Source organism: Furipterus horrens, unplaced genomic scaffold, assembly GCF_987537825.1.
Source record: "Furipterus horrens unplaced genomic scaffold, mFurHor1.1.pri manual_scaffold_11, whole genome shotgun sequence".
NCBI lineage: Eukaryota > Metazoa > Chordata > Mammalia > Chiroptera > Furipteridae > Furipterus > Furipterus horrens.
The window spans coordinates 29,476,034-29,496,427 of record NW_028327181.1 but is presented as its reverse complement, the minus strand read 5'-3'; the positions used below and the strand labels follow the sequence as shown (position 1 = coordinate 29,496,427).

Genomic DNA, 20,394 nt, shown 5'->3' with positions numbered 1-20,394 from the left:
GGAAAGCAAAGGCCAAGGGAGTTCTGAGACCCTTGTAAAGCCACAGGGGAACTTACTAGTGCTGCAAAGAGTAACAGTCAGGTTGGCCAATGCTCAGAGCAGACACCTGCCCCCCCACAACATCACGCTGCCCTTTGGGTACAAAATATAAACTCCTGGAGTAGAGAAGGTAACTGACATTTTTTTTCCTTAGCCCTTTGGTGCTACTACTCAGAACCAGGAGGGCGGCTAACAGCCACTCACTCCACAGAAGGTATGTGTCACACGCTGCTGCTGAGTGTTTGCCAGGTGCCAGCTCAGTGCTCACCACAGAAGACACGGTGGTGGACCAGGCCCCATTCTCAGGGACTCGAATGCTTGTTCAGAGGTTGGGATACACAACTGGGAGGCAGAGCAGCCCCAAAGAGATGAAAGAATACAATCATGTCTAAAGTAAAAAGTATTATGAAGACAATACAGTTGGAGGGTAAGTCTCAAAATAGCTAAAAAGTATATTGAGGTCACATCGATAAGTGACAGAGCCTGGACTTGCGTCCCGCAGATCACTCCGGAGTCTACAACTCTACCCGCTGGGCCTTGGTAAGTGGTTAGCACTGCAACTTGCATAACAAATGCTATTAATGAATAACTGCTTGGATGTGAATGTATATAATCAGCCAGTCCCTGTGTATTTTCAATTTGGAAGGAATTCAGAGGGAGATTCTAATGAATTCTGTTTGATTTCAGTTCATCCTAATGCATCTCTGGGTGGTCATAGGGGAAACACAGCTTATAGTTTAAACAAATACTTTTTCCTTTCATTCTGTAACTCTAATAAGACCAAAATAAACTTAACTGTTTGCTTTCCTACTTTCCTAAATAATAAACCTGGCTCTTACGTATTACATACTCAAACAATATTTATTGTTGATATCAGTAGGGATAAAACAGATCACAATAACATAAGACTCAGTAGTCACAAAATATTCAGACATAACAAGTTAAAACTAGTTCTCAAAATAAGAGAATTGCATGAACCTAGTTCCACAAATACAGGCGGATAGATGGCGTACATACTGCAGAGCACACACAGAACCTGTCCTAGCCTCACAAATGCCTCATCTCTTCTAAACACTGTCTTTAAATCTCACCTGGGCTCTTTTTTACAAGTTCTTCTCATTTTTCTTTTCTTCTCTTTTTTTTTTTTTTTTTTTACTTTTTTATTTATTGACTTGAGAGATAGAGAGAGAAACATCGATTTGTTGTTCAACTTACTTACGCATTCATTGCTTGATTCCTGTATGTGCCCTGATGAGGGATCAAGCCTGCAACCCTGGCATATTAGGGCGACATGCTAACCAACTACACTCCCTGGCCAGAGCTTCTCAGTTTTCTAAAAATCTTCTCTCCTGATTATACCTGGTATCAAAGAATGTCAATCATCTCAAACTTGGCAGGCTATCCTGCCCTCCATGCATTCAGATTCCTTCACAGAGTCTGATGGGCACTACTGATTCCATTGAAATTAAAGTTTCATGAAGCCAGATCATGGGCAATTCAGATACGCACAACACCCTCACAGCTGCTTACTGGTGCCCTCCCCTCACCCACGAGAAGGGGGTCAGGCTCCAGAGGCCACCAGGGAATCCTAGGAGACAGCAGACTGCCTTAGCTGATCACACACGGCCCTAACCACGCTCCGGACCACTATTTTTTCCAGGCCTGCCAACCCCAAATGACTCAGCAAAGGTGCCACAGCGACAAACCACCACAACAGCCCCAGTGCCTGCCCTTCAGCCCTGACAGAGCCGGGCCCTAAATGACACCAGCATGAAAACACCTCCTCCCCCTCCCCCTAAATGTACAGGGGAGGGCAACCAAAGGAAGTCACCAGAGAGTGAGAACCTGCTGTGCTCAGACACCTTAAGAGGTGCCTCATCTTTATTATTTATTTCATCTTCAAACCAGCCCTCAAGGTAGGTATTATTGTGCTCCCCTGTCTATGCAGGAGGAAACTGATCCTGCAGTGCAGCCGAAAGCAGGAGACTTGCTCCAGGATGGGATTTTCCCCCATGAAAGCAGCCTGGGAATTGCTACTGGATAAACATCACCGCGGCCACTGGGAAGTTACCTACCAGTGAGCAACAGTGTCGGCCTGGGCTGTTATCAACGATATGTTTCAAAAATAACCCTGGAAGAGGTTAGAAACATTGGCTTTCTCAGCTGTCCTCATTCTCAAATTCACAACCGGCAGCCACCCGTGCCTTCGGATGCGTCACCACTTGGCCGCAGCTGGGCTCATCTTGTCCTCACCTAGAACAGGGCAGACCGTCTCCAAGTCTCCAAGTCTCCAACTCTCCCTGGAGCGGATGGATCTAACCCAACTGTTGACAGGAAGACAAGTATCATATTCAACAGGCAAATGAAAATTTATTGCTGATAATAGTTGAGTCACCATCCTGTGGCCAAAGAACACCTTAGTTGCCCTGGGGTTAAAAATACACGCACACGTGCACACGTGTGTAATGTTTATATATTAAATATACAACATTTATTTTCAATGATTCATTCATTCATTCAAATTCTTAGCTATCTGTCCAGTTAAACTGAATGAGTGTGTTTAGAGTTACCTGCATGGTGCCAATGGTTTCTTACCCACCCTCGAAGGGTACTACGAGTTGATGAAGACAGTGAAAGTGAGTTAGTCCCCAGCAGCAGCTGCCACCCAAAGGGGCCTTAGCCTAGTAGGCAAGAGGGGAAGGCGCTCCAGGGCTCTAGATTCTCCATGGCTATGAGGAACGAAGTCAGAAATACACAGATAATAACCTAAAAGTGCCTAACTTTTGAATCCTTTGCATTAATGGTGCTAGTAAAACAAAACAGAACAAAACTGTTGCTTCCACTGCCCATCCTCTCCTGGGAAAACCAAAGGGAAGTTCAATGGTCCTTGATCTAACAGAAAGAAAGAGGAGAAGCAGAACGGCCTGGTGGCCCCATGCCAGGGCCGGATTCCCCAGCCAACACAGTACGGCCATCCCTGCCTGTTCTGTGAAATGAATGGACTCATTACTAAGGAGGGCCTTCTGCTAGAGAGGGTGTCCCTCACAAGAAGATGTGGCCAACCACAGGACACCGAATGGAACTGTCACTGCCATGGTCTCCTTAGGTGCATCTGTCACGTTTCAAAATTTACACATATTAGTATGATTTACATGACTACCTAATGGATCATAATAAAAATCTTTTGTAGCACACATGAATAAATGGATGCTAAATAAACTACACTAAGTCCTTGAAGAGCAGAAGCCAGTCAGACTCAGTGGGCACACACACAGCAGCCACGCTGGAAGCATATGTGGGACTGGCACACTTCCCACTGTAGCAGCCTGAATATCACATGTGTCCCTCCAAGTGGGAAGGAGACCAAGGGGAGGTAAAACCCAGTCACAGCTTTTCAGGGGGCTGCTGCTTCAAAGGTGTGAAGACATGCTGAATCAGCTGCTTATAATGTTTGGTCTTTTTATTTTTTTTTATTGCTCTCTCGCTCTTTTTAAAGACTTTATTTACTTAATTTTAGAGAGAGGGGAAGGGAAGGAGAAAGAGAGGGAGAGAAACACCGATGTGCGGTTGCCTCTCACGCACCCCCAGCCGGGGACCCGGCCCACAACCCAGGCATGTGCCCCGACAGGGAATAGAACCAGCAACCCTCTGGTTTGCAGGCCAGCACTCTACCCACTGAGCCACCCCAGCCAGGGCTAATGTTTGGTCTTTACTTTCCACTTCCTGTGTATTCCAATAACCCACACTGTCAGCATACGCGTGTCGCCTCAGTGTAATCCAGACACATACATGCTCTGTACAATACAGAGAAAGGCCTGACTTAAAAGTGACACAACACAGCCTCACTGCTTAGTTGTATGCGTGTGGGCATGTTTCAGAGTTTCCGTTTTCTACGTGCCAAGTGGGCCATGCTCATTACATTGGCCCCACAGGACGCAGGGACAAATGAAGGAACGGCCTGTCATGCCATAGGCAGGTTATTGCGCCAGGCAATGTGATAAGTGCTGGGCATATACAAAGAACACTTACATTCTGTGCCTGCCTTCCCGGAGCCCATGGCCTGGTCACTCCCTTTGAGAAGGTCACAGACTATGAGAAATTGCTACTGCCAATATTGCTCTCATTTGTGTCCACGTAGACACCGTTCTCTGCCTCCTATAAGTCCCAGTGACAAGTGTCAGTGTCCCCTCTTTCCTCTGTACCTCCTCCCTGGGCTTCCAGTCCAAGGCTCCACAGTCCATGGCAGCTCAATGAACAGCATTTGTGGCCTGCTTTAAAGGCTGTCACTACACGGCATAAAGAAGGGCCATTTCTATTAAGGACCCTCTGGCTCTCGGCTTCCACCAGAGCCAAGAAGAAGAAAGAATCCACACACGAGAACAACTGCTCTGGCATCTGACAGCTGCAGAGAGAGATCCAGCTAATTCCATTCTCTCCCAGCTTCTTGGAAGATGTCAGAGCAACAAATGTGTCTGCATTCCAAATCGCCCCCACTCACTCAATGAAGCTCCGGTCTCCAAGGGAGAGGAGCCAGTGCCCCCATCAGCCTCCAGCTCCTCCTCATTCACATCTCTCTTCAAATCAGGGTGGAAGACATTACTCTCACAATGCTTGATGTCCAAATTTTAGAAAATAAATCAATTCCCTTTCAGTGATGTGCTCAAGTCACTAGTTTTTCAAAGGTGGGGAAAGGCTAACCACTACCTGCAGATTTTACCCAGGCTCCAGGTCAAATGTCAGCTGGAGCAGTGCTCCCGATGTGACCCTGCAGCCCGAGGTCTTGTTTTGGAACAGATCAAACACTATCCATCTAACGGCGCCACATCTGACTCTCAAGTAGAGACCACCCTTAGAATAGCAGTCTGGGATCTCTGGGCACTTGCCATCTGATGGAAGGCACAGACAAAGAAAAAAAACATGAAAGAAATCAACAGGCTTAAAACACACAAACCAATATAAAAAATCCAGATTTACAGAAATGGTATATGAGGTGGTAATTATTCACCTTCGATGGGACTTCTCGCTTTGCAAAATGACTTATAATAGAATTTCATGACAATCAAATTTCCTTATAGCCTTTCATTTGTTCGATTATTTGTTCATCAGGCACCAAATAAAAGAAACACTGAAGCCCTGGCCGGGTAGCCCAGTGGGTTAGCGCATCATCTCAATATGCCAAGGTTGCATGTTCAATCCCCGGGCAGGGGACATACAAGAATCAACCAATGAATACATAAATAAGTGGAATAACAAATAGATGCCCCCCCCTTTCTCTCTCTTTACCTCCCTCCCTCTCTAAAATCAATAAATAAAATTTTAAAAATCAATGATTAAAACAAACACTGAATAAAATGACTCTGCCCTCACATCTTATGATCCAGTACAGGATACAAAGTGACCAAGTATTCACAATTTGGAAATACAAATGTAATAAATACCTGAATCAGTCACATGTCCTAGAGGAAAGGATAACTAAGCTAAGATACGAAGGAGAAGGCCTGGGAATGGCAAATTGGGTCAGTGTCACAAAAGAGGACTTCTATCCGAGGAACAATGTCTGTGAAGACCTGGAAATCAAAGAAGGCACTGAAAGGTTACCTTGGCAGGGGGCAGAGTCCTCGCAGCTGTATGTGAAGCAGGAGGAGGAGCAGAGGTGAGAGCAGGCTGCAGAATTAAAGGGGAGGAGCTGCAAGGTGACCACAGAGCCAGGTAGGAGGGAGCCTGAATAACACCTGAGAGGCGTTGACGGTGGGGATGGGACAGGCTGAAGAACATGCTCTCCAAAGGGAGGCAAGCCTCAGGAAACTGAAGGGTGCCAATCCTCGGTGCAAGGATCAGAGCAGAACTGGTTGGAGGGAAAGATGATGGATTCAGTTAGGGATGGACCAGCTGAGTTTTGAAGAACATTCCTGCGGAAATGCCCTGGGCATGAGCCTAAGGCTCAGAAAAGAGATGAGCTGAAATATAAATGTGAGAGTCAGCATCACATAGGAATAATAAAAGCCAAGAAAGTGGATGAAATAGCCCAAGAAGAGCATGTGGATTTAGGGGGAGGAGAGGGAGAGTATGGGAAGGAGAAGGAAGAGGAAAAATTAAAAGCCTGAGTTAGAACCTTAAGTGCACCAATATCAAAAAGACAGACAGACAATAGCAGCCCATAGATGATAAAACTCGTCTATCAGATTGGAAAGTGCCATCTCATAAATAACCAAAGACACAACAAACCTCCATTCCAGCTGACAGTAACCAGAGGAGCGGACTGAGAGGCCTCCCAGACCACCCCCCAAAAATCTCACTTTTATTAACTAATGATAACAACACAAGTCTTCACGTCCATCCGCTTAATTTTGTCTTATGAGACAAAGAAGGAATGTTTACTTTCCAGTTAAGAAATGGGAAAGGTACCGAGGCCCAGAGAGACGAAGCGACCTGCCCAGGACCGCACAGAGAGGAAACGAGCAGGCCCAGAGCCCGCACTCTGGCTGCTGCTGATGGCGCTGCGGCCCCGCGGACTGGTGCCGGGCGTCTGTCCTAGGAAAGACCGTCACCTTGCCTGTCCTCAAAGACACATGAGGCCTGCCTGAGTTTTCTGGGGCCACTGATGAAGATAAGGCTCCATCTTGGGCACAGATAAGCTCCCCTGGGCAGGGTGTTGACTGAACACACAGTTGGGTGGTGGGAGACCTGTGTTCTAAAGCCATTTCTGCCACTGCGCAGCTTTGTGGTCTTGGGCCGCTCTGTTTGCTCAAACGAGAAATGACCACACAAGTCCCATCCACCATGAAGACCAGGTTTCTGAGATATACGCAGAACCAGAACAGTGGCTACTAGCAAGGAACAGCTGAGGGGGAGTCATGGCGGTGAAATCTAGGTCCCAGGACCCTCCTGCCTTCTCCCTCCCAACAGACCTTTTCCTCAGACCTATTTTTTTTCTGCTTTAGTCTGAATTCCATATTCTACTGAAATTATCTTCTGCATGTTGATCTCCCGCATAGGCTGTGATTCCTCCCTCTTTGTATCCCAACACATAGCCCAGCACCCGATTTGCTGGGAGGGCCCAATAAGTACTGTAGAACTATGAAAATTACTTCTCCTGCGGTAACTACATTATCGGATGAATCTCTCTGAATGCTAAACAAAAGGCCTGCTGACTAATAGCGGCATTTGGGAAAGTAATTCCAGCAGGAGATGTCATTTCAGAGGGACGGAATCTCTCCGCCTTCCTGAGAACTGCCCGAATGGGCAACCGACTTCCTACTCTGCTCTCCTCTAAGGCCGGCTCGTCCTCTCACATGTGTGGCTGGCAGTTCCCCCAGGGAGTCCACAGGGCTGCCCTCAGAATCTGGAAGGAACAGCCCAAGTCACTAACACTGAAGACTATTCTCAAAGGACAGTTACCAAATATTCTCTCATCCTCACTGAGGACAAAGCAAAAGAAAATGAGTTTGAATCATACCATGGCGGATTTCAGGATTTCAGTTAGATCTTAGGGAGAACTGTCTCCATTGTATGGTTTGAAGACATAAAGAAGTAACTAAGAGAGATGACACAATCTTCTTTCCTGGAAGTCTTTTTTTTTCCGTAAATGAAATCTTCACATGTCCGGAGGATGTGGTTCATCACAGATGTAAGTGGAGAGAACACATTGTCACCAAACTCAGGGCAAACTGCTCTCATGGGAAGCCCCACCCTGCTCAGAGTAACCTTTATTTCTGCCACTCCATCCAACCCGGAGGATCAGCAAAAAGGTCAGAAAGAGCATCAGAGCGTAACGACCCAGCTAGAAAACAAATGCCTCTCGGATCAAGGAAGGCTGCTCTGAGGGGCCGACTGGGATGACACACCAACTCGGGTCCCAGGTCCCGGGAACACCAGGGCTGGCCTAAGGCACTCTTCTTTGATGAGAGGCCTCCTGGCATCAGGAAGTGTCTCAGGGGGACAGCTCCTCCAGAAGCAGGGCATCAGGAATACATCTTTTCCCTTATTTCAGACTTTCCAATCCTCAACCCATGGACCTGTGTTCCCCTTACCTGCCACGGGTACCAGGTAGAGAGGAGCAGATGGAAAAGAAAAGGCCTTCAGCGAACAAGAAGATAGGAGGGAGAGCTTGTACAGGGGGTAACAACATCCAGCAGGCTACGTTAGCGTCATGAGAGGATCAGCTCTTTTCCTCTTCCCTACAGCCCCCAATTTTTATATTATCTCACAATTTTATTTTTTTAAAGACATTTTCTATTGTTAGCTTTTTTTATTATTATTATTTTTTAGATTGCATTTATTTATTTTCAGAGAGAGGGGGAGGGAGGGAGAAAGAGGGGGAAACATCAATGTGTGGTGGCCTCTCACACGCCCCCAACTGGGGACCTGATGTGCAACCCAGGCATGTGCCCTGACTGGGAATCCAACCAGCGACACTTGGCTCGCAGGCTGACACTCAATCCACTGAGCCACACCAGCCAGGGCCTACTATTTTATCACACACACAATATTCATCGACTTTTTACAACGTAAAAGTTTACTTTAAGACAACACGCTGGATATCCTTGGACAGACTCAAAAACGTGTCACTAACCTAACTGTCCACTGTCTCTCAGTATTTTCCTAATTGTGGGCAAATATTGCAAGATTTGGCTCACTGCCCATCCCCAAACCAGGCGCCCAGGCAAACTCTGGTTCCAGAGCTGCAAATGAGAGGGGGAAACCAAGTAGTGGCTTGTTATTTGTGGTTTCTGCTCCCTTGACTCAGGGCCCTTATCTCCTGACTAAACCTGCTAAGCAGAAGCAGGAAGATCGGGGACCGCTGGGGTCAAACTGGAGGTGAGAGGCACAGGCTGGAAGCAGCGTAGTCACAGCAGTGTGAGGACTCGGGGACACCTGGACGAGAATGGGGAGGCTCCAGAGACGTGAGGGACACTGGCCTGGACTTCAGGTGGGAGGCCCACATCCCAGGCTGCCACCGAGATGCGCCACCGCCATGCGCCTCCCGTTTTCTTTCTCTATCTCGGCTACACATCAGGGAACAACCAGTCTCACCCCAACCACAGCGCAGACAGAGGATGCAGACGAAAGCTTGCCATCCTCAGACGAAAGCAATGTCTTGAGGCCTCGAATGGAAAAGCATGGCTTTCCCGATCCCTCACCTCTCCCACCACTGGCTGAGACACGCTGTCCTGGTGAGGACTTTGAACCAAGTCATGTGAAGCGTCTGAAAATGGAGGAGAGTATCTGACAGCAGGACCGTCTATGGGAGGTGGCACGTGGCCACCCACAGTGGCACTGGGTCTAGGAGGCCACAGCCTGACATCTTTCACCAGCTGGAAGCACCTCTGGTCCCCATTTGCTCTTCCCTGTGCACCTTGACAGAAGCTCTCCCATCTCCTCCAAGAGAAGGACGATTCCTCAGCTCTAAAGTCACAAGGCCAGAGCACACAGACCCCACTTCCACCCCAAAATGTTTAAAAGCCGTGTCTTCCTTCACACCAGGTACAGCAGCCCCTCAGCAGGTCACACCTGACTTGGGCTACGGAAGAAAGAACCACAAAAGGGCAAAGGCTCCAGGAAAAATCCTCAGACTCCACCAAGCTCTCACACACACAGCAGCCCAGCAACCTCCAGGGGCTCTCGGCAGGCCAGGGCTCCCCCACGGGGTCGGGAAGGAAATTCCCGACTGGCAGCTTAGCCATTCAGATGCCTTAACGAGAACTTCAGAGCTGCCTTAGAAACGATTATCAGTGCAGGCACAGCAACTGGTGCATAGAGAACACCTGGGAGAGAGTAACCAGGCAGGGCAGGACCATCACCTGTTAAGCCAGGTTCCTCCCAGTCTCCTGCCTGACATGTAATTGCCCGCCCCCGGCCCCACCCCAGGCCCCGCCCCACCTCGGTGCATAACCACCGCGGAAACTGAGGCCCAGCTGCCAGAGAAAACCTGCGGGTGTGAATCAGCCCACAGGGCTCCATCTCCCCCGCCTCACTTCCCACAAATGGCCTGAACCGGGAGGCCACATCTACAGCCAAAGGGTAGCTGCTCCTCACGGAGCAGGCCACCAAGGCCAGGTCCCACCAGCCTTGCCTGCGACCCCTCCACTTTCTCCTTAGCACCCCCTTATCCTTCTGACCGGTTCTGCCTTTGGAAGCTCCCCCTCTCCCTGCGTCTGGGCAGCTGTTTCCAGGCCCTGGGGAAATGGTACAGTGTCTGGGCAAGTCTCACTGTCACTTCTGCTCAGCCAGGGGCAAGCTAACCTCTGAACTTCAGGATCCACGGCCCTAAGCTCCACCTGGGGGTGGGGTGTTTTGAGGATTAAAAGTAATTCTGTATTCAAGGCACTTAGCAGAAAACTTGGCACAAAGTGAGACACAGTCCCCGCCCTCAAGGAACTGTGTGTCTGGGGGACATTTTGCTAGTTTCTCCTTATCCAGCCCTGATGAATTACTTAACCTGCTGAGGCGGCTGCAGGTTTTCTTTGCATTTGTTTGATGCTTCTTGTTAAAGAGTTTTCCTTTGAGACATGTCCTGTGCTTCTCAGAGAGGGCAGGGTGCACACAGAGCTGAGGGGTGGAGCATTTGGATCACCCGCCCTCCAGGACACTCCCTCAGCTGAAACCTGAAACGGGAAGCAAGACAAGTCCTAAAAGACTGCTCACCTGCAAACCCACACTCCAGCTGGGCTCGCACCTGGCTGTCCACTGTGAGAGGCAGCACCTGGGGTCAGAAGGACAGCGAAGCAAAATCCCTGAGGCTCCAGGCTGACAAGACTCTCGCTGCCAGCCTGCTGGGCTGTGAGCAGTCACACAGGGAGGTACCCCAGACAGGAGAGGGAACAACAGTCAAGAGAAAGATGTTGCCAATGGCACCACCAACAGGGGCCACCTGGGAGCGAGGGGCAGAGAAGTGCTTCCCTGCCACCATTAGCTGTCCAAACCTACTTACCTGGCCCTGCTCGGCTTCCCTTCCCCCTCCAGAGAACGACAGGATGACATCCTGGAAGATGACATCCTAGAAGACATGGCTCCATCTGATTGCTGACTTTGCCATCACCCAGCAGGTCAGAGAGGAGCTCTGGCCCTCACTTTGGTTTTGAACAATCTCACAAGCAGTCATGGCCACAGGATTTTGGGACGTGCAGTATGCATTCTTAGAACTCACCTCACCAACTTCAGACCGCACTATGCAGAGAGCTCAGCCGGCAACGGGGCCAGCAATGCAAACCAGAGCCATCTTAGGTCAAATGCTGGCTCACACAGCTCCCAGCTGGACCACTGGCAGGACAGCATGCAAGGCTCTGGCCTGCAACTCACCATCCCGTTCACACCAAACAGCAAGATCTGGCTGCTTCAGATACCCCTCAGATTAGAACCTACCATCATTCCCCAGTGAGTCAAATCCTCTTTGTGTATAAAGCACCCCATCTATAGAATCAATACATCTTTGTTGGCTGACTGATTAACTTAAATTCAAACTCTTCCGCATAAATCATAGTTTGTCAGCCCATCACCTCCCCACCCTCATTTTCGCACATCCCTCATCAAGCCCACACTTGGTCATCCGTCCCCATTTTGAAGCTGACATACCCAGACTACTTTCACCAACAGGCATTTGGTCCCCATTCAAAACTCAGCCTCCGCAAAAAGTAGATTCCAGGTTGCCTAGGGCTGGAGGGATGACGAATACGGGGATTAAGGGTAATATACAAAGGGTACAGGTTTGTTTCTGAGGTCAGGAAAATGTTCTAAAATTCACCGTGACAAAGTTGCACATATTTGTGAATATAACAAAAACCATTGAATCGCATACTGTAAAAATGAGTGAATTGCATGGTATGTAAATTTTATCTCAATAAAGAAAAAAGAAAATAAACCTCAGCTCTGGACCCATCTCCTCAAGGAAATCTTCCCTGACTCATGAATAAAGAGAATTCCATTCCAGAAGTATAGAAAAAGGAATCATTCATCCACTCATTATTATTTTATTCATCAGCAAGCATCCATGGATCATATGAAAGGCCAAGCACAGTGCCTGATAGTGAAGATACAATCATGAGCCAGACCAGATGGGCTTAGAGTATTTTTGTGTTAACCTCCTGGTCCTTGGACCCCAAACCATGCCAATACCTCACCATTTTCTCCACTTCTTCCTTCCCGGGGCTAAGGCGAAGAAAGGGGTCTCCTGATCCTCTTTGTATTTTCAACTTAGCAGTTAAAATCCACAAGTCCTTCCGGCCCCCTGTCTTCTAACACACCAGAGAGAGCGCGTGGCAGTACTAACAGTGCTTTCCTGTGTGTATGGAGACGCAGACTGGGGTGGGGAACGTGAAGATGTCACGCTGGGCCTGGTGTGCCTGATGCCGCCAATCCTGGCAGAGTCACTTTCCAATCATTGTTCCCAAATCCTGTCACGTGCGAGCAGTCCCAGGTGAGTATGTAACTTCCTACTCTCAAACACACACCCACCTCATGCGAGAGAGTCACAGAACCACAGCAGCAGTCCCTCACCCCTGCACAGCAGGGGACCGTTACAGAGCATTTGCGCATGTGTTACTCTTAAGACCTCCCGTTAACCCACAGATATCCCTTCCACAGTCGGAGAAGGTGAGACACACAACATTCAGGTGAGGTGTCCAAAACTCCACAGCTAATCAACGCTAGGACTTCAATTTCAATCTAAGTCTCCTGGCCTTAAGACCAACATTCTTTGTATTCTAATGCCTCTAAATGCCGTCTCCTTCTCAGGGAATCCTGTCGGGTCTCTACACTTGATCGCTTCTTTTCTTTCGAAGAAGCCTTCCATTTCCAAGGACTAAAAATGATGGGGTTTTGTTTTAGCCACAATCCAGATAGATTCCAACAGGAGGCTGTACAACTCTAGTTAAGAGCAAAGATCTGAGTAGGACAAATTTGGGTTTGAATCTGGAGTCTGCCTTTTTATACATATATGCATATAATTCTTCCAATGCAACAAGCCACCATTTAAAAGAGCTGTCTTAAATCCTTCCTTATTTTAAGAGTATGTTCCCTACTCCAACAAAAAACAAGATTCCACTGAACCCTTAGACAATTCTCTAAACCAGGGAAGTCTTCCTTAAATCTAACCAAATCCACCCCCTCCCACCTTGGCCAGCAACGCAGGACTGTTTTCCCCATACTTTGCCCTCAGCCTACGTGAAAGAATCTCAAAATCAAAACAGAGTCTCTTTTAGGATCTCTCACATTTGAAGAGAAAGCTCACAAACCATAATGAACCATTTCAGTTCCAGATTAGCTCCCACCCCGAGTGCCCCACTTCCTCGATGCTGTGGAAAGACAGCAGGATGTACAGCAGCAGACAAAGGAATTGTTCTCCCAGGCCCACACAAGCCCCCGAACAAAGCTGTCCATCTGCACCTGCAGGGATGACACACCAGCCACTGCACCTGAGGAAAGAGAAACCCTGGCGGCTCAGGACCCTCATCCTCTGCATGACCCTGTGGGCTCCACAACATCCCCTCAGAGGCACAAGGCTCACCCTGCCCTTCTTTTTTAGTCGCATTATCTTATTTTTTTATTTTTCATTTTTCAATTACAATTCACGTACAATTTACATTAGTTTCACATGTATACCCAGTGATTAGACATTATATAGCTTACTAAGTGATCATCTGAATAAATCTCACACCCATCTGACACCACACATATTACCAGAATATTACTGACTACATCCCTTATGCTGCGCTCTACATGCCCATGACTATTTTGTGACATCGATTTGTATTTCTTAACTCCTTCCCCTTTCTCACCCATCCCCCAGACCCCCTCCCATCTGACAGCTGTCAAAATGTTCTCTGTAGCTATAAACCTGTTTCTGTTCTGCTTGTTCATTTATTTTTTGTCTATTTGTTGATAGATATGTATTTATTGCCATTTTATTGTTCATATTTTTTATCTTTTTTTTTGGCTCACTATTCTCACACCTTTGTCCAGATAGCTTCCCTTTCCTGATGGCATGCCCCGGCCTCAGACCTGTCCACTGTCTCACACTGCCTGTTGGTCATGGTTTGAGTTTCTTCCTTCCGGAAGTCTTTCTCCTCTCTTTTCTTGTACAGTCAGTAGCATGTGGCACACACAGTATGTCTTCCAGTGGTTCCTCCTCTTCAATATCAGTGAAACCCATGTCTTAATTTCTTATCTAAGCCTCCTCCTATCCCTCTTCTCACTTTCCACATCCCTTCATTCTGCCTAGCACCCCCCACTCCTGAAGCAGTCGCCATGAGCTGGTACCAGACTCAGGTCCCAAGAACATTAAATAAGCACTTGTTGAGGTGAAAAGAATGAAATTGATCAGATTGGGAGAACCCCCAGGGAAGGTGGCCAATTGCTCAATTACCCCACACAAGGACACAAACCACTGTTAAGAGACAGAGCCCTGAAATCTGAATGTAAATGAGTGAGGTCCTCCACAGGGCGGTGACCTTGGCTCACACACAGCTCCTGGCCAAGGCTGTGGAGAGCTGCCTATAGCTTTCCATACTGATTCTCTGCATAGAAAAAGCGAACGTCGCCCACTCCACAGATGCCACATTTACCCAGGCAAAAAAGTTGCTGGCACACAACACCATGGCATGGCCCAGACCTAGGTGTCTAAAGACTAAGGAAAGGCAACCCTATGCTGCCAAAGATAAAATAATAAAAACTGAAATGGAGCATTTAGCAGTGTAAGTCTAAGTGGCAAAGCTCCATAATGTCTCCCTCTTCCACTCTCTCCACCTGTAAAATGGGAATGCTATCAGTGCCTACCTCAAAGAGTTTTTCTGAGGATTAAATCTAGAGATAGGCAGTGAAGTCCTCATTATAATGACTGGCACATGACAGGAGCAAAAAATATTACCTGGCATGGTTTTTATTATTCACTTTGCTGTAAGGATCACAGATGGACTGCAGCGTGACACCCTTGCCAACGTGTTAGATATACTTACTCTATTAAAGTCACTGGCCCCTCGCCCTGGGTTGCCAGGAAGAAATGCCACTAACCCTTGTGCCAGGCACCACAGTGCCTGACGCTCACTGGGGTGAAGGGCTTCTGGATTCCTCCTAAGTTTCCGCCAGGGTGCTGCCTGGAGCCCCTGACGGTTGGGCTGGGGAGCGGGAGAGGGCTGGGAAGGAAGGCCGGGGGCAGAACAGAGACGTACCTGCTTTCACTGCACTCCTTCCGCTCCCTCACCCTCAGCCACTTGCGGAGGAGGAAGCGTTTTCTGCGCGGGGAAGCGCTGGGTGTGGAGCAGTTGGACCACGGGGTGTCCTCGTCGCTGGAGGGCGTGATCTCGATGGCCGGCAGCTGCAAGAGCTCCTTGCCAGGAGCCAGGACGCCCGGCAGGTCCCGGGCCAGCCCGGCCTCTAGGCTCTGCACGTTCTTCGTGCGGTGCATCTTGAAGCGCCGGCGGCGGAGGGTGGGGGTCGACGAGCTGGACCAGACCTGGCTGCCCTCGGGCGCGCCCTGCGGCCCGGGCACCTGCAAGGCGGGCGGCTGTAGGTTCTCCATCAGGTTGGCCGCTGGCATGGATCCCCGTCGTCGCCGCGCTTCCGCCGGCCGCGTCCTGCTCCCCGCTCGGCCGGCGCGCTCGGCCCTCTCGTTGGGCAACGCTTGCGGCTTGAGATGCCGGAAGATCAAGTTCCTCTCCGAGGGCCGAGGGGACGAAGCTCCGGGGCGAGGCGCGGCCACCGGGAGTCTAACTTTTGCGCGCTCGTCCTCCGCCGTTCGCGCCGGCCGGCTATCCTGCTACCCTCCTGGGGCTCCCCGCGCGCGTCCGCTTGTGTTTCTTCCGCTCTCGTTCGCCCGCTGGCGTCGGTGCCTTAGCGGGACTCGGCAGCCGGGGCCCCAGGGGCCGGCTCAGCAAACTCTGAGCGGTTTGCGTGCGGCAGACCAGGTTGCGGGGCCTTGGCGCTGCAGGGAGGCAGAGAGCAGGGGGAAGAGGCAGAGGTGGGAGAAGGAAACAGAGAGAGGAAGCCAAACGCTGGATAAAAATAAAGGAAGGAGGAGGAGCAGGGGGTGAAGAAGGAGTGAGAGGAGGTCACATCTGCCCAGAAAGGGCAGGCCCTGGTGGTGACAGCTAGTGTAACTGTACGTGGACTCCCTCGCCAGGGACTCTACCTTGGAGTGAAGGCTGTTCCAACCAGCCTGATGAAATAGGATTACAAACCAAACTTTATCACAGTGACAATTGGCCAGGCAGCTCTCATTAATCTCACTCCCTGATTTTCCTGGGGGAAGAGGGCAGGCCAGCAGAAGGGAGAAATCAAGGAATTTAGTCCTCACTCAAGGCCACCCATGACACAGGGCTGAGGGGAAACGAGGGGACTTTTCCTGCTGGCTCTCTTCTCCTAAGCAAGGTGATTTCTTTGAAATATTTGGGGTGCAGGCGGGGGCACAGGAAGCCCGGGCATAGTCAAAGGGAGACTGAGTTTCCTGGAGGCTGCTTCCCAGCTGACAAGCTGAGAAGAGAGGACAGCTCTGTAGAGTAAGCTGAGACAGCAGACATGATGCACCAAGGAAGGACAGACCTAGGGTCTGACACAGAGTACACAGGTCCAGTATCAATACCATAGCCCCATCCCAAGCAAAGAATCAAGTTCGAGGGTGAGTACCCAGAGGTACAGCATCCAGCAAAGTTCTGGTGGGGGGGGGGGGGGGGCGGAGCGCAGGGAGCTGAGGGTGATCCCTTTGCATTCCTGGGGGATGATTCAATTCCACTTCAACCTGCAAGGGGCATGGGGTGGGTCACAAATAAGTCTAATATGTCCCCATTCATGGGACCTAGAAAGTCTAGGTCAGTCCTGTTGTGTTCCAAGCTCTGCAGACACACTCACTCCCTAGACTCATGTACAGCCTGAGAGAGTGGCTTTAGAAGTGATGCACCCTATTGAAGGCTCTCTGTCAAGACTGTGTCTAAACCAGGACAGTTTTCAGAGCAGAGGCTCTATGGCCCATTCTCCTCTCTTCCAGGATAGTGCATTTGTCTCTCCAGAAAGTCTGGCAAGTGAGAACCCAAGTAGAGACTGTAGCTTACCAATAGACCAGGTGGAATACAAAAGAATGCACCATTATGTCCATACTCTGATTCACTACTCTCCTCTGTTCCTGTGTGACTCCAATTGGGGGGGGGGGGGAAGCTTGTGCCAGCTTCTCTACCAGGATGAAGTTCATGGGAACATTTCACAAGTGTCCCAGAGCTGAGAGAAAATCACATCCCTAAAGGTCACAAGAACTCGCTGCAAGAAAATATGTCCCTGCAGTTCAGCAAGACATCAAGTGTGACAGGTGGCCATGGGTCTATCATGCCCTGCATGACACATGGTGGGGAGTTAAAGGCATCATGACATTGCGCAGCCCCTGAGAGGCAGTAGGAACCAAGGGAGTACTTTTTGCTCAGGGGAGAGAGATACTGTGGCCAAAGAAGCAAAGGCCAGGCCCACCCAGAATGACTCCCCAGAACATCAGCTCCATCTTATTTCTGAGTCTCCACATCCGGCCACTGGCTCTCTCGAGGGTGGTTCCATTATTACTCTATTTTAATTGCCGGATGTGGCACAGAAAGGAGAAACCCTTCCCCATCAGGTGTCAGGCCTGGCAGGAAGCAGGACACTTCCTCTGGCTCCGGGAGTGATGAGGCTGAGCTGTAACTCCAAGCTTCAGGATCCAAAGCTACACCAAGGCACCACAGATTTGCACAGTGCCTTAGATTTCCTTCAAGGACAAGCACTTTGCGGGGGATCCTATAACTTCCCAGTTCAAGGAACCTAACTATTGATGAGACTGGGGTCTCTGGTGCTTAAGGAGAGAAGGGAAGCTGGGATACTGCCATTTACCTGAAGCTAAAAACAAACAAACAAAACATGAGGGTCCACAATAGAGGGGCCAAATGACTGTAAGGGTGTTTTGGGGAAAGGGAGGTTCCAGGGAGCAGCCCCAGTGAAGTTCATGGCCAGCACTCTGGATTTAAATGTATGCCTCTTAAAGGAACAGAGGTCACCAGCTCCCTCCTCTTGCGCACTTCAGCCAATTTTTCCACCCTCAACAGATTCCAGATCTAGAATCTAAAATCCTGTGAGATTTCATTGAAGCCTTGGGCACAGCAGGAGTTGAGAATGATCATTTACCTTTCAGCTGACCTGAGGCAAAACTTCCTCCAGACTAAATCTGAAATGGCTTCCCTTGGCTGAGAAGCAGGTGCCCAGCGCACCTCAAGTCTCTAACACTGCCCTCACTCACTGCCGCCTGCAATCCGCTTTTTGCTTCAAGCCGTAACTTTTTCACCCATTAAAACCCTATTCAAAACACAGCCTGTGCCCCACCCCAGGCTGTCTCTGTGGACTCTGCTGTGGCGCTCTCCAGTCAGAAGGTGGAAGGGACACTGCTCCAAAAATCAGAACCGCCTACAAGTGTGAGCCACGCTACTGCTCAGACTATAAGCCCCTCAAGGGAAGAACCAAGTTTCTCCTTCCTGTGATTCTCTCCAGCATCCTGACGTTTTGCACAGCAACCTTTACACTCTTTAAATGGCTTGCATACATAATAGTTTATCTTCCCAGCAACCTAGGACTAAGGTAGAACTTTATCCAAGGATATAAATAACCAACAATAGCAATACTCAAAGACAAGGCCAGAACTTGAACCCAGGTCTTCTGAAGCCCATCAGAAGCCCCCCCAAAAATATCAACAAATGCATGAGCTCTGGAAAGCAGGTCCCCAGTAGCCCCAGCCTTTTTTACAGCCCTGATTTTAGTTGGATATATTACAAAATAACGTGTCAGTTATTTTTACTGGGAAAACAGAAGAGCAGAGTTTTGAAAAACTATTTCCCAAAGCATCTGGTGTCCACAACCTGCTTCAGACTCTTGGCCACTGCAAGCCTCTCCGAGCCTCTCCCCTCCCCACCGCTCCCCCACATTTGGCTCTCAGCCGACAGCTCCATGGTTTTCTGGGAAACTGGCCTCACCTCTGTCCTCCCAGGCAGGTGGTGGCAGGACAGCCTGGCCTCCCCCTCCCCACCCGCTGCCAGGCCTCGGATGGAAATGCAAGGGGCTCGGGTTACCAGGCAGCTGCTGCTTGTCCTCAGCTGTGCAGGCTCCCTTTTCTACAGACACAAGACACTGGACACCTGTCTGTTACTTCTGCAGACCCACCAACGCGGAGTCCAGTGTGCAGCTGAAACTCCCAGGAGGGAACGCAAGCCGGAGGCAGCTGCCGTCACACTTGCCCTCCCCTGGGCGCACAGCCGAGTGAGAGCGCAGTACGGGGCAGGCCCCCTCCACCCCACCTGCCGGGGGACACAGGGCTGGCAATTTCTAAGAGCACAGATGGGAGGATGCCCTCCAAGACTGGTGCCCCCAGGCAGAGGTGGGGCCCACAGGCAAGGGCAGTGGGCAGATGTGCTGTCAGGGACACGGCTGACACTGACAGAAACATGAGAGACAGGATGGGAGCAGCGTCATTGACTGTCTTCAACTACAGAAGGAGGGGTGGCCAGGCACGATTCTCTCGCCCTCCTGCGCTGCTGGGCAAGGGGAAGTGAGTTTGTGTGGAGCTCAGGGTGGGAGGTTCAGGTTAGATGAGAAACATTTACTGACAGTAAGGCCAGTTAAGGACTGGAATGAATGGCCGAGGATGGTTAGAGAGTGCTTCCTCCGCACAGCTTTAATGGAAACTAGAGCCTAGTTAGAGGCAATGACAGAGTTCTCTCTTAAAGGCCCGGTCTCCACCCTAGCATTGTGGGTCTGTAAGGTCCAGATTTTCTCTCTTTAAAAAAAAAAAAAAGGCAATTCATTTATGCCTAAAACAATGTTGCTTTGAACCGACACGTTTCCGGCCCCAGGCATTTTGGTTGTTGGGTGCTAAGCACCCCAGTGAATCTCACAAGCAGCTTTGATGTCTTGCTCAGTAAGAGAGAAATACAGGGATCAACCAGTAGACTCATGGGGCAACGCACCCAGGGGACGAGAGATCGCCCTGAAGGTGGGGAGCTGCACCCCTGCCCCTGGTGCCTCATTTCTGCCACTTTGGCAGGTCCCTCCCTCACTTCCCCGCAGAGGAGCTGGCTACTGGGGAAGTCAGAGGAACGCACACTGCGTTTGCGTGGTCAAAGGAGGGTGGCGGGGGCTGGCAAATACAACCCGCATAAAGCACATCGGACTGGCCACCTTCTTGTTTAGAGGCGGAGGGAGGAAACGCAACAGGACTTGCACAGCGGCTCAGTCCCAGAGGACAGCGGGCCGCTGAACCTTTCTGCTGGGGGAATGCACAAGGCTGGCCTTCGGCTGGGGCCAGGGTGAGCAGTGACGTCACCGCGGGAAGACTGTCACCAGAGAAGCCTCCCTGGGTTAACTGCC

The 20,394-nt window shown here is 49.9% G+C and overlaps 1 protein-coding gene across 1 annotated transcript in view; it reads right to left on the bottom strand.

The window, feature by feature from the left end:
- The window catches only part of GRAMD1B (GRAM domain containing 1B), a 154,591-nt gene extending 138,764 nt beyond the window's left edge, over nt 1–15,827 (bottom strand). Inside the window, exon 1 of the mRNA XM_090257704.1 lies at nt 15,201–15,827. Within this exon, the coding sequence (XP_090113830.1) occupies nt 15,201–15,568 (368 nt within the window). The 5' untranslated portion in view covers nt 15,569–15,827. The remainder of the gene's footprint in view (nt 1–15,200) is intronic.
- Between the last annotated feature and the right edge of the window lie 4,567 nt (nt 15,828–20,394).